The sequence below is a fragment of the Lipophrys pholis genome (genome assembly GCF_963383615.2).
Source record: "Lipophrys pholis genome assembly, chromosome: 16".
Classification (NCBI taxonomy): Eukaryota; Metazoa; Chordata; class Actinopteri; order Blenniiformes; family Blenniidae; genus Lipophrys; species Lipophrys pholis.
The window spans coordinates 26,834,852-26,855,643 of record NC_137634.1 but is presented as its reverse complement, the minus strand read 5'-3'; the positions used below and the strand labels follow the sequence as shown (position 1 = coordinate 26,855,643).

The 20,792-nt window shown below is 44.2% G+C and overlaps 1 protein-coding gene across 2 annotated transcripts in view; it reads left to right on the top strand.

Moving 5' to 3' along the window:
• Positions 1-20,792, top strand: part of vps37d (VPS37D subunit of ESCRT-I) — a 50,243-nt gene that overhangs the window by 13,547 nt on the left and 15,904 nt on the right. The window contains exon 2 of one of the 2 annotated variants that reach the window (XM_080482520.1): positions 5,235-5,406. In XM_080482520.1, coding sequence (XP_080338646.1) covers positions 5,235-5,406 — 172 coding nt within the window. The remainder of the gene's footprint in view (positions 1-5,234; positions 5,407-20,792) is intronic. The other variant, XM_080482521.1, reaches the window with a different exon arrangement.

The following is a 20,792-nucleotide window of genomic DNA, read 5'->3' as shown; positions in this document are numbered from 1 at the left end:
CCAGACATGGTGCTAAAGCAGCTGAACTTTTGAGCTGCATTCGATGAAAGACGATGTTCCAGGTGCTGATTTCATGATCTCCTACTGAAGTAACGTGCTTCTGTACCTCTGGTTGTGTCAGATCTGTGTTTCCGGTCATCTCCTCAGTCTGACATCGGCGTGCTATCCGAGTGGCATCCCTCAGTTGAGACTTTGATGTAAAAGCCACCATGTGGTTTGGATGTTTTTCGCTTGTGAGAATGGGACTTTTTACCCCGAGCCCCGCTTTCCCTCTGTCAGCAAGTGCTGCTGAGGTGTCTGAATGGCTCACGTAACCGCTAAATCACGTGCCATTTGTTGTTTCCCAGCCAGAGAAGACGAAGCAGACAGTCTGCACTAGTGATTGTGCTGGGAAACTCCTGTAAACACAGGATTTCCAAATCTGGTTAGGCTAAATGTGGGTGTGGGTGTGGGTCTATATTGAAGCAGTTTACTGCAGGACTGTGGCAGTGGACCACTTCAGGGGCGGCGTGCTCTGAAGGTTGCATTTGAAGATTGCAGTTGTGGTCAGTTGAAGTGCAACAAAGTTGCCTGAATTCAACAAAGATTCTTTAAATGTTGAAACGAATGTCTTCCACTTCCATGGCAGTGAATCAACCAGAAGCTCTTTCACAGCCTCACCTATCCCAACATTCAGGCCACATGTACACGGCATCGATTTCAAGTGAAAACACAAAATGTTAGTTGCATGTTTGGGTGTCCGTTTCCGCGGCATGCTCACCACGGCCGTAGTAACTTGTAGTTATGCGCATGCTCAGTAGAGACAATCAGAACAATGTTTCTTACCTGGTGTCACGACTCCCAGTCCGTGTTCTCCTGGACTTGGTAGTTTCTTTTGACAGTCACCATAATAACAATCCAAATTGGTGTTCTGTCCACTAGAAAGTCTGTGTTCTCCCACTGTTAAAGTTTAGAGCTCATTGTTCTCTGCTGCATGTGTGTGTGGCTTCATTACACAAACAAGAAACAGCCCCAACTAGTGGCCCAACATGAAAACTACATGGTTTTCAATGTTTGTGCCATTTGTGTGTAAACGTACATTGTTTTTAAAACGTTGTGTAAACGTGAAACTTTTCTCAAAAACACTGCATTGTCACTTAAAACATGGTGGAAACGGGGCCCACTGCAGTGGAGCGGGGTGAAGCAAAGTGCACACAGGCCCAACTCTGTTGCGCGGTCCCACCACAAAGGGTAGGGTTCAAATGCAGGGGAGGTTGTAAACGACGCTAGTATGTGACGTCATTAACCAATGGTAGTCGCGTGAGCAATGCAGAAGTGGCTGCAACTCAGGCGGCCGGCCCAGTAAAGCTGTGAGCCTCCTTTCTCTGTGACACAATGGAAAACTTTCTCCATCAGCAGCATCCAGCTCCCACTGAATCTCTTCTGTTACTGGGAAGAGTCCAGAGTGTCGACTGCGTTGTCGCTCCTTCTTATGAGACGCCTTCCTCAGTGCGAAGTTCCTCAACGGAGGGTGACAAAAAAATCATAACTGGTGGTTACGGTTTTTTTCGGTACCATCCACAACATTTGTCAGTGGCGCCGCACAGCAACCCGTTCCAACTCGGCACAGTGTGGTGAGAGTAGTGTTGTCACGATGCCAACACTTTGGTATCGATACTGATACCACCATGTAGTTCTATACTTTTCCAAATAAAAAGAGAACACCAAAAATGTCATTAGATCCAGCCTGTCTTAAGTAGGACCAATGTCTTTACATGGTATGTTACTATGCAGAGCTGATGTCTCAGGACTCCATGATAGGAGATTTTAACTGTCACCTTAATCCCTCCCTTGACAACTGTCCAGCAGGCTCTCACCCTCCTTCAAGACAAGCAAAGGCTTCTCACCTCTCTTTGTCATGAGCCTGGCTTCTTCGATGTGTGGAGGTCACTTCATCCCTCAGACCTGGGCTTTACTTTGTTTTCTGATACCAAAACTATTAATAACCAGTTTGTGTTATTTTATTCTAATTTATTTATATATATATAAAAAACTCCGATCAACCCGATAACGCCCACACTCTTATGCAGCATTTGTTTTGCACATCTGAATCTTCCTAAAGCCACAGAGGAACAACATCTGCAGCTTGATGCCCCAGAGCAGCAGTGACCCAGCCATTAGACTCTCTCTTGATGCTGAGAAGACATTCGACCACGATGAGTGGCAGTATCTGTTCCATGCTCTTACAGAATTTGGGCTCGGGGACAATTTTGTCAGGTGGGTCAGGATCCTTTACAACACACCAACAGCAGCGATCCTGACTAATGGGCTGAGATCCAACAACTCCACCGTGGCAACAGACAATGTGACCCATTTAGCCCTTTGCTTTTCCATATTGCTATTGAGCCACTAGCACAGGCAATAAGACAGAATGCATTAATATCCGGTATCTTTGTTGGTGACAGGGAGCATAAAATTGCATTATATGCAGATGACATATTAATTCACTTGTCCAACCCCCAAATTTCTATTCCCTGCTTGATCATGGTGATTTCATCTTTTGGAGTTTATTCAGGATATAAAATTAACTTTGCAAAATCTGAAGCCATGCCCCTGGGCTCTTTAACATGTGCTTCCAGTATAATGACGTCCTTTCCATTTCGCTGGTCTCCTGCAGGTTTTGTTTACTTGGGAATTAGGATAACACCTGTATTAGATGATTTGTTTGAGTCCAATTTTCCTCCCATATTGAATACTATAAAGGCAGGTCTGGACCATTGAGTCCCTCATCCCCTTTCTAGGTTAGGTAGGGTTGCCCTTATTAAAATGAACATCCTACCCAGACTATTATACCCTTTGCAAATGATTCCTATTTTACTTTCAAATAAGGTTGTCAGGGTGCTTGAAGACTGGCTGAGCTCCTTTATTTGGATCAAAAGGAGGCCCTGTCTTAAGATAACAAAACATTCAAATGGCAGGTATGGATGGTGGCCAAGATGTGCCAAATCTGAGACTCTATCAGCTGGATTCACACCTTCGAACGGTTTCAAACTGGCTTAGGAGTGACACCAACTCGATATGGCTCGACATCGAATCTTCCCTCTTTAAGTGCCCCCTGCTGAATTAGTTGATTCTGAAGAATCCTGTCTCTATTAACGACTTTTGCACCAATCCTGTTACTTTAAGTATAATTAGAGCGTGGAGGCTTGTTCGTGCTCTCGAAGGCCGTGCTTAGTTAACGTCCCCTCTCACTCCAATATCAAATAATCCCGACTTCCTGCCAGGTTGTGAGGACCAGGGCTTTGTAGTCTGGAGAAGGCATGGGCTGATAAAACTAGGTGATTTGTTCAGAGGTGAAACACTGTCCTGCTTTTGACAACTGGAACAACAATTCAACGTGTGCCGCAAGGGCGATTTTTTTCAGATTCCTACAGATTCGGGATTTTCTAATTAACACCACATTAAAAACTAATAACACATGTTGAAAACACTCTTTCTCTCTCCACAGATAGGAAGCATATCACAACTTTCTACAGAGCCCTCAACTTGAACTCACCTCTGACATCACAGCCCACAAAGCAAGCATGGGAGAGGGATTTAAACATCACCATCAGAGATTTAGAGTGGCAGAAACTCTGGTCCAATGCTACAAATATATCTGTGTGGCATTGAACCAAGTCAATACAGCTCAGAGTTGTGCATCGTATTCTTATAACACCTGCCATTAAGAACAAAATGGACCCCAATGTTTCACCACTGTGCTGGAAATGTAAATCGGAGAAGGGTAGTTATGCTCTTGTGTTAAATTGCAGCGATACTGGTCCTGCATTGTAAATGTACTGTCCTCTATTTTCAATGTCCCAGTCCAGCTGGACCCTAAGTGCCTCTTACTTGGTCTCACAGACAATGGTGTCACCAACAGAGATCACAAGAGGCTTTACAACATCATCAGGTACAATGAAGAGCAGTTCAGTGTGTAGTTAAAGGCAAGGCTCTGTGAACCAGACATGACAGAAGGTCCAAAACTCGCATAGAACCAACCGGAACCAACCTGGCAGGTTTGAGCATACATATGCCTGCAGACAGTGGCGAGTTAATGAAATCCAGCTGACAATCTTTGAGGATAGTGAAAGTGAGACGCATGGTCAGTGGAGCAACAGGATGCCTGGAGAGCCGAGGGACAGGACAGACCTGAAACCAACACATGGACCACAACATGAAGTAGGATGGGGGACGCCTTTGTCATTAGTACAAACCCAGCTTCACTGTTCTCTTATTGCACATTGTTTCACTCTTCTGAAGATTATACAGTGCTGTTATGGCCCTGGAATAAAAAGTTTTCCTCACTCTGTTAGTTCTGGACTCAAATGTCTACCCACAAGTAGTTCAGAGTGTGTTTTACCTGGAAGGGACTGATCCTTGACAATGAGAAAGTTTGAAGTTTCTCCAGAGAAGGAGGCCAGCCGGTGACGGAGCATAAACGTGAACAAGAAAAAACAACCTAATCCAGCTGCAGCGACTCAGAAATGATGTGAACATGAAACACGAGGAACCACGAGAGGATTAAATGATGTGGCACGGTGGGAAAACTTACCAAGACGACGCAGAACCTCTGTAACGTACCAAGACTCGACCTGTACCTGCATTCCCCACCAAAACATTACTGCCGGTTTACATCGCACATGCGCAAATAATTCAATATACCACATTTTCATTAGTTCATCACAGAAGCTGCAGGCAGAAGGAAATACTTTAATCACCTATTTTAACACAAAGTCATACGAGTCTTGAGTCTTTGGACATTGGTATACACACTTTTTGTTTGTGGTTGTCTCGTCGCAGGTCTTATCAGATACGTCTGTGATGGAATTTCTCAGATGTGAGTCAAAATCTGGATTTGACTTTCTATGTCATTTCCTCACTTGTTTGGCGTATCGAATAAGAGAAAAGAGGCTGAATACATTCTCAGAGCTCAAGGTGACAGCTTTAGATGTCGTCAGGAAACACCACAGTTCCAGAGATTCAATTTATGATAATCTGAGAGTCAGACATCGCTTATCAAAACAGACTTGTTTTCTCTTTTTGTAGGAAAGCAGTCCAATAAATGCCTCTCTCTTGTGGCCATGTATGTTACAGGAATGTATAATGCGATGTGCATAATTTAGTGAACAAGAGCAGTGCCGCTGCTCCACACTTGTGAATATTTAAGATGTTTTCATTGTGGGAAATGGCTGCTGATGTCTGGTTTTCTTCAGTTTCAGGAGCTCCAAGTGGACAGGGAGACGCTGCTGACCTCCAACAGGAGCCTAGCTGAGGAGAGCCTCGCCCGACGTCCCCGCCTCAACAACGGCAAACTCCAACTGGCGGACAAATACCGGGAACTGTCGAACCTGGCAACTGCATGCTGGGAAAAACAGAGTCAGCTTGGTGAGTTTACTGAAACGACGAAGAGGGAGTGGGGGGGCGGTATATATGGACGGGAGGCCAGAGACCGATCACTGTCAGGACATAAGTCATGAGGAGTGTGGTCGTGATGACGAGGCCAGTGGTTCAGATTCCCAGCCTGGACGGGTATGTGTTGCTTCTCTGAGAGAAAGTGAAGTACTGCAGAATTTTCTGATATGACGGACTTGTTTTTGTTTGTTTTATGAAGATAATGCCCAGAATCAAATCTAGTTTCTGTTGTCAGTCATTTCAATTGTACCTGTAGCGTCTTTGGGTTTCTAATTCTCGCTCAAACAGGAAGGAACCGAGAGCTTGTTTCTTTGTTGAAAAACGCTTGTTGGCAGTAAATCCGATGTCGTTTAAAAGCTTGTTTATTTCTCTTTTAAACAAAGCCACATTTATAGGGAAACATGCATTTGTGGGATGAGCAACTTAACTAAGTATTTACCCCTGAAAAATTAGCCAAATCTTCTGTACGACAGCTCATTCTGTAGCTACTGACTCCAGTTCTGCACTTCTGGTGAGTCGGACCTGCCAAGAGTCCCGACCGCGGCCTTGTTGAACCCTGCTTGGATCGGCTCGGTGACCAACACGTGCACGTTGGCTCTCCCACAGCAGATGACTGATTTTCCGTGTTGATCACCCTCATGAAAAAAACGAATAATGAAGCAATGGCAAAACAGCTGAAACTAAAGTTTCTCTTCATTAATAAAACCGGTCTTACAAATAAATAAAACCAATTAAATTTCATTCTCAGTGACGCAAAGGTCACAGGAAACAGGTTCATCCTCGTACCTGAAGTACTGGCAGGAATCAGAACAGTCGAAGGCTTTGTTCAAGTGAAGACGCATCTTGGTTCAAGGTTACTTTATTAGTACCCATAGGTAGACTAGTTTTACAGGTTTTGGGATCACTTGGCATGTCGTAACAAATAAAGACACTCGATGTCTCACTCGACCAATTATTATCTGCTTGTTTGGGTCAAGACAGACAAGACAAGTGCTCAATGTTCCACTATTCAGCAATAAATAATTAAGATCAGATCAAAAAGAAATGATAAGAAACCACAATAAAATCCTTTTCAGATAAGATTTGTGTTTATGCAGTAACATTTTGAAAACGATGTCCATTTACATGGAAATGGCAGAAATGCTGAAAACAAAGTTGTTCTCATGTTGATCCACGGTAATGAAACCTCACACACACACATCAGAGAACAATGAGCTCTGAACTTAAACACTGGGAGAACTCAGACATCCTAGTGGACAGACCACCAAGTTGGATTGTTATTATGGTGACTGTCAAAATAAAACTACCTTGTCCCAGCAGAATTTGGACTGGGAGTCATGACACCACGGAGGAAACTTTGTTCTGATTGGACATCAACTGAGCATAAATGTTATGCGCATGACTAGTAGCAGTGTCCTTGTCTCCACGGAGACGGAGCATGAGAGTTTTAGAAAGTTACGTTGTCCCCTGATTTTGAAAAGTTCCCCATTTTCAAAAAGTTGCGTTTTCAGTGACTGAACACCATTGTTGTTTAAACGGGATCCCAAAGCATAATGAAAGTTTTGTGTTGTCACTTAAACGTCATGTCAACGGGGCCTTAATGGGCCAAATCCACATCCTCAGCTGCTCATCCTCCAAATGCAGCTTCCTTTCAAGGTTGGCACCATTTAAAAGAGAATCAACTGGAGTGAGATGTATTGCCAGGAGTCATTTGTTACAACAGGGAGGTAATCTTAAAACACAAATGACCACAGACTTTGACTTCATTAGAAGAAACTATTACTCTCCCAATCAAAAGGTGGCGTCTGTCCCGCTTTCGGTTGAAACTCATTACTCGGAGCTCCCCCCATGGCTCCTCAATGTCTTCTCTTGTAATTGGAATAAGCGACGTGTCCGTTACCGAGACATAAAAGGCAAGGAACCCCCTGACATTTAAACGGTTTGACTCACTGTGACACTGGCTGGTGGAGAGAATGAGGGAAGTTTCACATCGGAGTGGAGAAAAGCTCGGCGAGTGTCAGCGAGACGAGCCTTCAACCGCTCAGCAAAAGCCTCAGCATGACGGCAGTTCGGTCATGGGAACGAAATGGAGCATATCAAATGCCAGCAGGAAGCTTGCAGCAGTTGTCAAGGAATTTGTGGGGTGAAAGGGGCCTTGTCTTTGTTTGGCCAAGTCATTGGTTCTGACGGGGCGGCTCCAGGGCGGCAGCAGAGGATGCCCCCTAAGCCCCGGTCCTGAATGTTAAGCCCCATGAGCGGGTTTCAAAAAAAAGTTCTTTACAGCGGCAGCCAAACCCGGTGATGAAATAACTCCGGCTCGATTTATTTCCATAGGTGAAGTGTTTATGAGTACCAGTGGAAGCTTCATGGTTGGCACTAATGAAAAGACACGAGCGGCGGCGCGATGGAAGCTGGAATGCTGGACTTCCTGCCCCACACAGACGCTGTCCCACCTCCCCAGCAACGCAGGATGGGCGGGGGTCTGTCTTTCCTCTGCCAAACATCTGAGTCTCGTTTGGTGTGACATGAGAAGGGAGGGGGGTGAATGAGAAGTGGTTTGTTGTGGCCAGAGATGAACTGAGGAGTGGATGAAGGCAGACAGCTGGGATGTTTAATGCTCCTTCAGTGGGAGCAGAGCTTGAAGTCGGCCTTGCGGCTGTGGTACGATTCCCTGATGGAGTTAGAATATTGATTATTTCTGCACTGCAGTTTCTCACAAATATTAGTGGTGTGTGTTTCACTGTTTCCCCGTCCTGCTGCTGAGCTGTCGACATACTGGTGACCGTATTCCTTCAAACATACCGCCTTCAGCTTCACTGGGAAGCCTGTTGGATTGAAACTGGGAGGGACACTGGTGTAGTGGTTAGCCCCATGGTCATCTCTGTGTAGAGTTTGTATCGTCTACCTGATGGTTCAGTTCAAACCACAGTTCTCTAAAAGCCACAAGAGGAACATTTAAAAAAAAATTAAAATCTGGATTTTATTACAAATACCTGCAGGATTGCAATATTAAGAATAACAACGTCACTAACTTGTGCTCCTGAAAGTGTAACACTTTGATACTAGTTGTGGAACCACCAGATGTTAACATCAAAATCTTTTAATGTGAAAACAGGAAGTCCAACATGAGTATCGAGAGTGTCTCTCTCGATTCGTTATAGTTGGCTACTTGACTTCACTTTGGATTTATTACTTTTATTTTGACAGTCACTGTAATAACAATCCAACTTGGTCGTCTGTCCACTAGAATGTACTTGTTGGCCCATTGTTAATGTTTAGAGGACATTGTTCTCTGTGTTTGTAATGAAATCACTCACGCACATGCAGCAAACAGCCCCCACTAGTGGACCAACATGCTAACTACATAATTTTCAGTGCCTCTGTCATTTCTGTAGAAATGGAAATCGTTTTTCTTCGTAAACACCATCCATTTCTGAAATGTTGTCGTGGAAACGGAGGCCTAATATTAGCAGCTGCTGCTTCTACTTCTTTTCTTTAGTGGCTCACTAGTCCATCTTGTGAAAAAATGTGGTATTACACCACAGCAAGCTGTTGCAAGTTAGTTTGATTTGGCAGTTATAGTAAATGGTCTTGATTAAGATTTTAATAGTTTGCTTATAAATGACACACCTTGTATCTGGTTCCTTCTATCATTTTTTTATTATCTAATGAGGATTTCATTCTTCCAAAGGGTAAGTGCATTTACAAATAAAATCTATTGTTACGAATGAGGTATTTCAGTGTCAAACTCTAAACAAATAAAGCACTTTTGTGTTGTTGAGATGTGTAATTATTCTCCCGAGTTTCACTTGAACTCATCAAAAGTGTTCCCTCGTCAGTCGACGTGACGAGCAACGCCTGAGGTGACGTGTTAATTTTGGAGCCTCTTTGTTTGGTGAATTAGTCGACTATAATTGTCATTTTTAGGAAGACAGAGCCGTTTAAAGGTAAACAAATTCATGGTGGTTGTTGTAAGGATGTGACTGATCCCACACAGCACTGGGTCTGTCTCTTAGCCCCTCTTGAGGTTTGTATTACTGATATTTCTAGGACAAGTGTTGACAACATCAGAGCATGCTGGGTATTTTTAGCTCCTGTACTATTTAAAATGTCCACACATGCTGTCAGATGTGGAATCAAAGCACTGCAGCGTCTTTGTGGACGAAAAACGTAGAAGTGTACACATTTTACAGGATGGTGACTGCAGTAACCGGCTCTCTATTTATAAGACATGTGGCCACTTTAAATTCCTCAGTGGGTGTTGAAAGACTTTCCAGGACTTCAAGGTAAAATCAGATGAGGTCCAGTTAAGGCAGGTTGAAGTAAAATCATTTTCAAACCCAACAAACTCTGTTCAGATTTCACTTTGCATTTTAAAGATGAACTAAAGTTAATAACCAAGGTCCAGATGTACAGTGTCAGGACAGCGCGCGGGTTTCAGACTCATTTACACGATGTTTGTTTCCACTGCAACGGCAGAAGCACTGTAAACTATGTAGTCAGCATGTTGGTCCACTAGTTGGCGCTGCTGTTTGATTTAGTACTGAAGCCACACACATCAGCAGAGAACAATGAGCTCTAAACTAGGGATGTCTGATGATGACCGGAATGATCCGATATCTACCGATCGGATCAGGGCCGATATTGGTGATTTGTGACTGATCGGGAATCGTCAAATCCAGCCGATCACCCCGCCGATCAAAAAAAAAAAAAAAAGGGAAAAAAGAACCTTTTCCCGTCAGCTGCCGTAAAGCAGCCCCGTGTGCCGCCTGCCGTAAACTGAGGTGAGCAGCCTGAAGCCACTGAGAGGATCAACCAGCGGTCTGGAGGGAGTTTAAGGTGGATAACTAAACCAGTCCTGAGAGGTGGAGCACCAGAGCTTCACCACAGTCCCGAGAGGTGGAGCACCAGAGCTTCACCACAGTCCCGAGAGGTGGAGCACCAGAGCTTCACCACAGTCCCGAGAGGTGGAGCACCAGAGCTTCGTTTAACACAACTAATCTGATAAGACATCTAAAAAGTAAACATGCGGCGGAGTACGCTCAGTTTACAACAACTATAGGAAAAGCTGCAGCGAAGCAGCAAACTCTCCACTTCAAAATAAAGGATTTTAAAATAAAGGTTAAGTCCCCACAGGGGAGCGATATGGTGAAGAAAAGAACCCAGAAGGTTCCTCTAGTTTGAAGGGAGACGGGGATATTCTGAATAAGTTTTTGAGAGTACTGTGTTCAGAGTACCTTTGTCAAATGGGTTTTACCACTTTGAAGTAGAATGAAGTGTTTATAATTCACATTGAAATGTAAATGTTTAGTGACATTCAGGTCAAACCTCTCATACTGCTTTAAGGTAAACTGGAATTTAATACACAAAGAAGTTACATTGGAGCCTGAGAGTATTTATGTTTAAGATTTATTGATTTATTTTTATTATTGTATTTGTACTTTTTTAGGACTTATTTTCAACCCAACCAGCCAAAGACACTTTGAAGTAGAATTGGGTTCTTCTGATTGGTTTGACTGAATACTGCTTATGTTGTAGTTTTTTATACTTTATATGTCAAACTGATTCACTGGGTTTCATTTTTAATTCTGTTTTTTTTTTTTTGCCACAAAATCCAGGTGAAGTAGTTTAAGTTAAGATAAATAAGAGAAACCAGACTGCAGAGTGTAACTGGGTTTTTGTTCTTCTGACTGAATAAAGTTTAAATAAGTTCTTAAGTCGTTCTGAGAAGAATCTTGATTCAATAAGTGAGTTTTACAATAAGTTCTAGGTAAACAAAGCTTCTGCCAATAGTACTTTTAGCTTCAGACATCTTAGTCGCTCCAAAAATACACTATTGAGTATCTTTGCTATAGTAATGCAAGTATCTGTATCGGCCGATACTCCATCCATCCATCCATCTTCTCCCTCTTATCTGTTCCCGGGTGGTGGGGGTGTCAGTCTGAGCACCGTCACCCAGATCACATTGCACCATTAAGAACCTTCCTGCAGGTGGAGAGCCCACAGGAAGGTGGCGCCCGGCGGGGGTCACGAACCCTCTACCCTGAGATTGTGAGTCTCATGCTCTACCTACTGAGCTAGCCGGTCGCTCGGCCGATACTCAATTCTGAAAAATGGGATCGGTATTGGGGGACAGACCACCAAGTTGGATTGTTATTATGGTGACTGTCAAAATAAAAGTACCAAGTTGCATTGTTATTATGGTACTGTCAAAATAAAACTACCAAATCTCAAGAGAATAAGGACTGGGAGTCAGGACACCACAGAGGAAACTTTGTTCTGATTGTCTCTACTGAGCATGTGCAGAACTACTAGTTACTGCAAACGGAGTGACCAGGAGCAGATTTTCAGAAAAGTTGTGTTTTCAGTAGGGACTGAGCCGATCTGATCCAGTATCTGTATCGGGTTCCGATACCAACGTAATCCAAGGATCGGAAAGTGTATTTTATTTTCCCAAGACTTTATTTATAGATTTTTCATTTTACAGGTATAAACATATGCCACCATTCCCAATCTCCCTCCCTCCCTCCCTCCCTCCCAATCACCCTCCCTCCCTCCCTTTTTAACGACTCACAATTCCAGAACATGTGTCCCAAAGTAGCCGGACCTAATTTACATGTTGAGCATGCAGAGCTGACGTTGGGATAGACGGTGCAACACTTCAAATTGAATTAGACTGTCTGATCCAAATAGAGGAGCTGTGAATCCGTCCTAAGCCAAGTTGCCAAGAGCTCTCTGTGATTTCAGTACTGAGGTTCCTCTCCCAGGATCATTTAGTTTTGGACCAAGATGGCGGCTTAATATTTTAGAATTTTGATGTATATTTGTGAAATGTTGACTTTTGTGTCAGGATGTAGCTCTAGTATTTCATCCATTATACTTTTATTACATGATTGTGGGGGTTTAAACAAAACTTCTAATTTGAAGAAATCTGAAAAAATGGGATTTGGGGATATTATATTTTCTCTGGAGTTTCTCGAAAGACATTAAAGGGATCGGAAAGTTCTGGTCCAACCTGCAGAGATTTCTGATCCATGAAGCCTCGTCTGCAACAGCAATGTGGATGTTTGTAAGGCAACACAACAATGTGGATGTTTGTAAAGCAACGCGGCAACGTGGATGTTTGTAAAGCAACACAGCAATGTGGATGTTTGTAAGGCAACACAACAATGTGGATGTTTGTAAGGCAACACAGCAATGTGGATGTTTGTATGGCAACACAGCAATGTGGATGTTTGTAAAGCAACACAGCAATGTGGATGTTTTATAGCAATGCAGCAATGTGGATGTTTTATAGCAATGCAGCAATGTGGATGTTTGTAAAGCAATGCAGCAAAGTGGATGTTTTAAAGCAACACAGCAATGTGGATGTTTGTAAAGCAACGCAGCAATGTGGATGTTTGTAAAGCAACACAGCAATGTGGATGTTTGTAAGGCAACACAGCAATGTGGATGTTTTAAAGCAACGCAGCAATGTGGATGTTTTAAAGCAATGCAGCAATGTGGATGTTTGTAAGGCAACACAGCAATGTGGATGTTTGTAAGGCAACGCGGCAATGTGGATGTTTTAAAGCAACGCAGCAATGTGGATGTTTGTAAAGCAACGCGGCAATGTGGATGTTTTAAAGCAACGCAGCAATGTGGATGTTTGTAAGGCAACGCAGCAAAGTAGCAATGTTAGCAAAGCCGTAGCATAGCGAGGCGGCGCTCTGCAGCCAGACGTCAGCGTTTTCAAACTCCAGCTCTCGGAGGAGAACGGCACTGACATCAAAACAATGAGCAGCAGCTCCTCCAGGCTGTCAGCAGGCGATTCACACCTCCATGAAGCTGCGTCCTCCTCCACGCTAAACTCTCTGAAAATAGTCCCAATGGTTGGAGCTGCGTTAGAGCTGGAAACATTGTGTTGCTGCTGCCTTGCTAAAGAGTTTCCCCAGGGATTAATAAAGTCATTCTGAGGTTCTAAAGATAGAACTAGTTTATTATGAGATGATGACGTCACGCAGACCCCCACATTGTCCACATGGAACTAAAATACTTTGTACTGCTTCCTTTACTGTCCTGATACTAACCTCAAGTTGTCTTTAGAGAGAATACATGTATACATTAGTACATTTCATACTTTACTGTAGAGAGGAGTTTATTACAGCCTCATATAAAGTCAACAATAATGATAATAATAATATTAAAGCAAACAGAGCTCTGCTATCAGAATAGTATCGGTATGGACAGATATCCACATTCAGGTACTGGGATCAGATCAGAAGTTCAAAAATGTGGATTTTCAGTGTTTCCAAGCACCGTTGTCGTGTAAACGGACACCCAAAACTCAATGGAAGTTTTCCATTTTCACTTAATCAATGTTGTGTGATCGGGGCCTCACGCCAGTGATGAGAGTGTGAGATTTCTCTTGATGGAGTTGAGACGGTTTCCCTGCTGTTTCCCTTCTTCTCACAGTCCCTGCTTTGTTAATGCTGCTTTAGTGCAACATCCATGTCTGTCACCTTAAATACAGCGTTACCAAACCGTCCTGAGGACTTCTCCTCCACTGAGTGGTTTTTACACCAGCAGCGTCTCAACTGCTTGATGGGAACAGAATAACTGGAGCTTCCCAAAGGTGTGTGTGTGTGTGTGTGTGTGTGTGTGTGTGTGTGTGTGTGTGTGTGTGTGTGTGTGTGTGTGTGTGTGTGTGTGTGTGTGTGTGTGTGTGTGTGTGTGTGTGTGTGTGTGTGTGTGTGTGTGTGTGTGTGTGTGTGTGTGTGTGTGTGTGTGTGTGTGTGTGTGATTTCAGCGTCATACAATCCAACTTGATTCGGTGCCATAAATAAGCTCTATATCTTCATGTATTATGAACTTTGTTGTCAGTTTTCTTTTAAAGTTGTATGAGTTCTTTGCGATCTGTTTGTCTATCTTGGGGGAAGTGGGTTTGGCCTGGCTGTAATGTTTTGGATGATTGGAGATCGGGGAGGTCTCTGTGGTGTTCAGCTGCACTAAAGCCGTTTTGTTACTGCAGCCAGACTGAACAATCTGTCCTGACGTCTCGAGTTTATCACCTTAGCAGCAGTTTAATCACGCCAGTCAATACAGATCATCACATCTGCAAGTGAGTATTTTACAAGATATTAGTTTGTAGTTGTAGTCTACTACAATTGGACCTCGGGAACCTGAAGGATCGGTAGTGATTTCACTGAACACGAGCCACTTTGTCTCACTGGGATCAGAAAAAGTTCCACGTGAGAAGAAACGTCTGGATGAAGTTAAGACGGAGAAAACAGATCATCCTCAAGAACTCCTCTTTTTCCAGAAATCTCCCAGATTTTATTAGTCCTTGATGTATTCTGTTGAATGCTTTTACAGCCTGTTTTTAGAAATGTCAGGCTTCTTTTGTCTTTAATTTTAGCATTATTACTCAGCTGTCACGACCAAAACTCTCGACTCCTCTGTTAATCCTGTCAGACGTCTGAAGTCTTTGTTTTCCGTTTTCAGGAGCAACCAATGTGTTGGAACTCCTCAAAGACTCGGAGAGCTTTGCAGGGGCAGATCCGGGGGATTTCTCGTGGGGGGGGTCAACAATGTGTCAAGATTCACATTTATGCAACGTTTTTCACCTTGGGATCCGTTTTCAAAAAGTTGTCGTCAGTGGCTCTGAGCACTGTTGGCGTGTACTGACCCCCAAAACACAACTGAAGTTACTGGATTTCTTTTGAGATGGTTGTGGTGTAGACGGGCCCTCGGCCTCTGTGGCTTCAGGCTGGGCGGCAGCCCCATCTGCCCCCGGGCAGCTCTGCTCTGGAGCTTAGCTTTCCAACAATAACCACCTCGTGTCTTTCAGCATTCGCTCTTTTACTTCCTGTCGTGTGTAATCCAGGTTTCAGAATGCCAGAGCTTCAAAGTCCAGACTGTGATTACAAATCAGCCTCAAAGGTCCGACGGCGTGCTGAATCCTCCGATCGGTCAGGTCTGGACCCGTTACTCTCTGCACGCCCTCCTCGTATGTGTGAGGCGGGCGTGGCCATCACAATGGGATTTTAACTTTGTTTGTTGCGATCACAGCAGATCAGAGTGAATGGAGACAAAGCTTTTATGTTCACTTCCTCTGCAGCGCCTCAGCTGCTCCTCCACAAAGCCCACGTCTGTTCAGGGACTTTCCAGGTTCAGATCAGCCTTCAAAGACTACGCCCTTCGACCCGGAGTCGACGAGTCACCGGGGGGCTGAAACTGTCTGGAAGACGCCTTCAGATACTGTGAATCAGGGTTGGTTTGTTTGTTTTTATTTACTTTTTGTTGTTTTTTCAGAAAAAGAAACAAAAATACAAACAATAATGGAACAGGCAATATTTGTATCTAATATTAATATCTCATACATCAATATGATGTGACCATCTTAAAGCTCTCCTTTATGGTAGAGTTTGAGGTTGTCGCCCCCCAGTAGTCTCAATAAACATTCATCCCTCTTTGCACATTTAAGTTCTTCCATGTCATTGAGGTACATGATTTTAAAGTTAAAACAGATTTTAAACTTAAAAACAGGCTCTAGGATGCCGTGGACATTTCGCGAAAATAGAGCCACAGAAGGACAAGCCCAAAAGATGGAAAAGTATTTCCACACAACTGTGAATCAGGGTTTTTAATCACAATTTCCCCAATTGAGCTCAATTTCTCACTAAATATCTAACGATTCCACATCTCATTAAGTACTGAGTTACAAACATTGACCTGCTGGAGTCACTTGATGACTGGGGAAGGCATGGCTCGGTTGGTAGAGCTGTCGTCTCCCAATCGGAAGGTTGTAGGTTCAATTCCCATCTCACCGCAAGACACTGAACCTCGAACTGCGTGTGTGTATGTAGTGTGGGGGTGAGTGGTTGGTGGTGGTCAGAGGGCCTCACCTCCGTCAGTCTGCCCCAGAGCAGCTGTGGCTACAGACGTAGTTTACCACCATCCAGTATGGAGGGAATGAAGAATGTGATGTGAAGCCTCTTTGAGTGTCCAGATAAGCTCGAACACTTAACGCCTATTGCATATTTTAGAGATCGTAGAAAAGGTGTTGCAGTGAGGGTGCTGAAGCTGAAGCTGAAGGATGTGCTGGGGAAACACGCAGTAAAGGAATCACTCCTGACTGAACTTCTTGTAGGTTTTTTCTTCTCCTGTTGTCGGACATGAGAACAGCCTCCGGGCTGCCGTCTCTGTTTTGAGGCCAATGTTTTTTTACACGCGACACAACAATGTGTTGAAGTGTTGTATTGAGGGTGTCTCTGTCTTCCTCCTCAACGTGTTCGCTTAGCACTAGTGAAAGATGTGGTTAACCCAGTAACTAGACTTCTTTCCTAAGGAGGAAGCTGCCAGACTACAGTGATGAGATGCATCGACAACAGAATCACCTGAGCGCTGTTTTCTTTGAATGCCTCTCTGTCACTGTAGTTAGCTCAGCTTTTCCACCTCAGCCTGTTTTATAATGTTGATTTGTCCCCAAAACACCAACATGAGCTTATTTTTATTAATTTCTCTCCATAGAACCCTCTCGCTCCGTTTCCTTCACGGTCACCCTGCACAGGAAGCATATTGTTGTTAATGTTGAGTTTCAGAAAAAGGTCTGCGCCTTTCGCCTTTGTGCAGTTTGTTTGTCTGAGTTTGACTGTTTGTCGTCTGCGTTCTGTCCCTGCTGGTTCATACAGAGGCGAACAATAAAAGAAAATAAACTTGATGCAAAGCTCTGAAAATTTCCTCCAGCGGCATCAGAAGCCGTCTTAAAGTGGCGCTAATCCCAGCGACCATGAACCAGTGACAGTGGAAGGAAAATAGATGTCACTCTGACTGACGGCTGGCTCCACGGCTGAACTCCTTATATCTGCAGTCCTCTTCCTCTCAGGGCTTCAGACTCCCGAGTAAAGTCAAGACAGCAAAGTGTGGCTTTGGTTCCTGTCGCGTTGAGCAGAAAGCCGTGAGGCCGTGACGGCTCTGGTGTTGGATTAAACACCCTCTGCCGCCGCCACGCTCTGTCGTACATTGTGTTAGCGAGTACAAACACGAGCACTAAAGTGCTGCAGGGGCCGACTTCACCGCTGATTCACTGGCTAATTTTCAAGCCTGGGAAATGTCCGTGTCCTGCACGGCCCCATCTGCACCACGGTGACCTATTTGTGTGTATAATCGGCAGCAGATCGCTCGCCTGGCGTGTTAAACTGCAATTCCTCACTTGATGTCTGTGGAGAGAACGTCGCAGCTCTTCTGGGAGCAAAAGAAGTATTGTGTTCATTATTATCGAGCGATGGCATCCCTCGTGTTTGTGTGGCTTCCAGCTGGCTCCTGCACTCGCTCTCATTGATATTCCGCTGCCTCGGCCCCGAGACAATGTCCCCGGCAGGTCAGACGGGCAAAATGTCCCACTTCCAGGCATGAATGGACGCTGCGAGGAAACCGCCACGCCACACTGATATTTCACTGACATTTCACTTTGTCATATACAGTAACTCAGTCCTCCCCCCTTATTTATCTTCTCCTCAGACTGCAGCGTTTCCACTTCACTTCGCAGCTTAAATTATGGCTGTCCGGCCTTCAAGCACAAGTCCCTGCCATGCTACATCTTCTTGACTAACCGACCGTCAAACCTGCCAGGAACCGTCTGGAGGCAGAAAGCAGCTGCACCTGGATGGAGACCTCGTAGCTCCGGACGGTGCAGGACCTGGAAAATCAAACCTGACATTTCTCAAGCACATCTAAGGCCCCATTTGCACGACAGTGTTTTCAAGTGAAACAACAATCTTTCGCTGCGTTTTGGGGGTCGAAGCCTAAAAACCTCACTTCTGAAAGTGCTCGGTCTCCTTGGAGACGGCGAAATCACTGCTACTACGCTCCATGGCCGTAGTGAATAGTTGTTCTGTTTTCTATCTCCTATCTTCATTACATAAACATCCAAATTGTGGCCCAACATGCTCAATACATCATGTTCAGTGTTTCTGTGGTTCAGTGTAAACAGACATTGTTTTCACATTTCTGTGGAAATGCAAAACTTTTTCACTAATGAAAACGCAAAAGTGTTTCTACTGGAAACAACATTGTGGTGTTAACGGGGTCTCATGGAGGAAGCGGGGAAGGATGTGCAGACAGTTGGTGTCGGGCCAAGGGGGAGGTGGAGGAAGATGACTCACTGTGGTGAAAGTAAAGTCAATCGTTCAGTTATCTTCATGACGATGTCTGCAAGGTACACAAACAAATGTCTCATAAGAATAAATCATGTTTCCATGCACTGTTCATGCACGCTCTGCATGTCAACATACTGTCCAATCAGATGAAGTCCTGTTGCACTGGACCAGAGATTATTTTAATTTCATCATTACATCTCACCTGGTGGCAACAGTCCAGACGTCAAACCACAAAAATCAAGGAAATCTGAATAAACAAAGTCAACATCTCATCTCCTTCTGAAAGGATGCTGGTAGAAACTGCAGTGATTTAAAAACTAAAAGCACTGTGCCATTGGTTCTGCTTCAAATTGGATTAGGTACTTTTATAGTCCACAGTCACCGTAATAACAATCCAACTTGGTAGTTTTATTTTGACAGTCACCGTAATAACAATCCAACTTGGTAGTTTTATTTTGACAGTCACCGTAATAACAATCCAACTTGGTAGTTTTATTTTGACAGTCACCGTACTAACAATCCAACTTGGTGGTCTGTCCACTAGAATGTGAGTGTAATGCCATTGTTGAGTTTAGAACTCATTGTTCTCTGCTGCATGTGTGAGTGGTATCAGGCTTCACTTTCCAAGCGCTCTACATGTTTAAATCGGCGTTAAACATTAGAATTGAACATTGTCTGCCAGTTAATCGATCTGCAATGATTTATTCATGAGTGTTACTGTAAACATCCCTGTGTTCACCTGCACTGAATCACATCCTAATGGGAGCAGGCGGCTGTGAAGTGGACCACACATCTCGGTTCCCCCGTTGTGACTTTGTATGACTGAATATGTTGCAGTGTTCTGACGGTATCTGTTAACCCTTCTGGTTTATCGTATTATCTGTGCAGCGCTTCCTGTGGTTGTGTGTTTGTGGTGCTTGAATGTTCCCATTGCTTGCTGTGCACCCTTCCAATGGCACCGTGGTACCTGCGTCTTCGGAGTTGCTCTTTCCGAGCACACGACCTGTTTGCACTTTTGCACCGCCGCACATGCTTGAACCAGAATAGCAGGTGAGGCTGGAGACACCCACGCAGCCGAGACCCCCGCTGCACTGAGAGTTTCTGACAGGCTCCTGGAAGGCGTCCTTGTGTTGCATCTGTTGTACAGACAAAAAGAGACAAGAGGTAAGGACTGGGACGTCTGACTGAACTGTCAGCGTGTCACACTCAAAGGAAGAAGACGGTTTCCGTAGAGCAGAGCTGGAATTCAGAGACCTGAAACAGGCAGCCGCTGCTGCTGCTGCTGCTGCCACTGCTGCTGCTGCCGCCGCCGCTGCTGCTGCTGCTGCCGCTGCTGCTGCTGCTGCCGCTGCTGGTGGTGGTCCACAACTCAGATCCTAAAAACTGGAGGAACACTGATCGTCTGAACATTTTAACCAGATATTAATGTGAAAATGGAAACTCGATGCATTTTAAAGAGAAAAAAATCATCAAATGAATGCATGATGACATAATAAACTTAAAACCAAGAAAACGTGTTCCTTTTGTTGAATCATTCATGTTGTTGTGCTAAACTTGTGGTGGCAGAGCTGCTGTCGCTCATTTCTTAATCACAGTCCTCTCACCAAAATCCTTCTACTGGAGACCTCAGACCTGACGGCAACAAGCCACACCGTCTGGATGCTCTAGAGGCCTCCGGCAGACCAACACCACAGATTATAGAGCATCTTCCTCCACTAACATCACAGATTAGAGCATCTTCCTCCACTAACATCACAGATTAGAGCATCTTCCTCCACTAACATCACAGATTAGAGCATTTTCCTCCACTAACATCACAGATTATAGAGCATCTTCCTAGACTAACATCACAGATTAGAGCATCTTCCTCCACTAACATCACAGATTATAGAGCATCTTCCTAGACTAACATCACAGATTAGAGCATCTTCCTCCACTAACATCCAGATTATAAAGCATCTTCCTCCACTAACATCACAAATTAGAGCATCTTCCTCCACTAACATCACAGATTATAGAGCATCTTCCTCCACTAACATCACAAATTAGAGCATCTTCCTCCACTAACATCCAGATTATAGAGCATCTTCCTCCTAACTGATGTAACTTCAGTTACCTTCACTACTTCCCAAAGCAGTAACTTGTTAATATAATAAAGTACTAACTTTGGGAACAGATACTGTCAATCGTATCATCATTCCTCAGGATTATTCATCAATT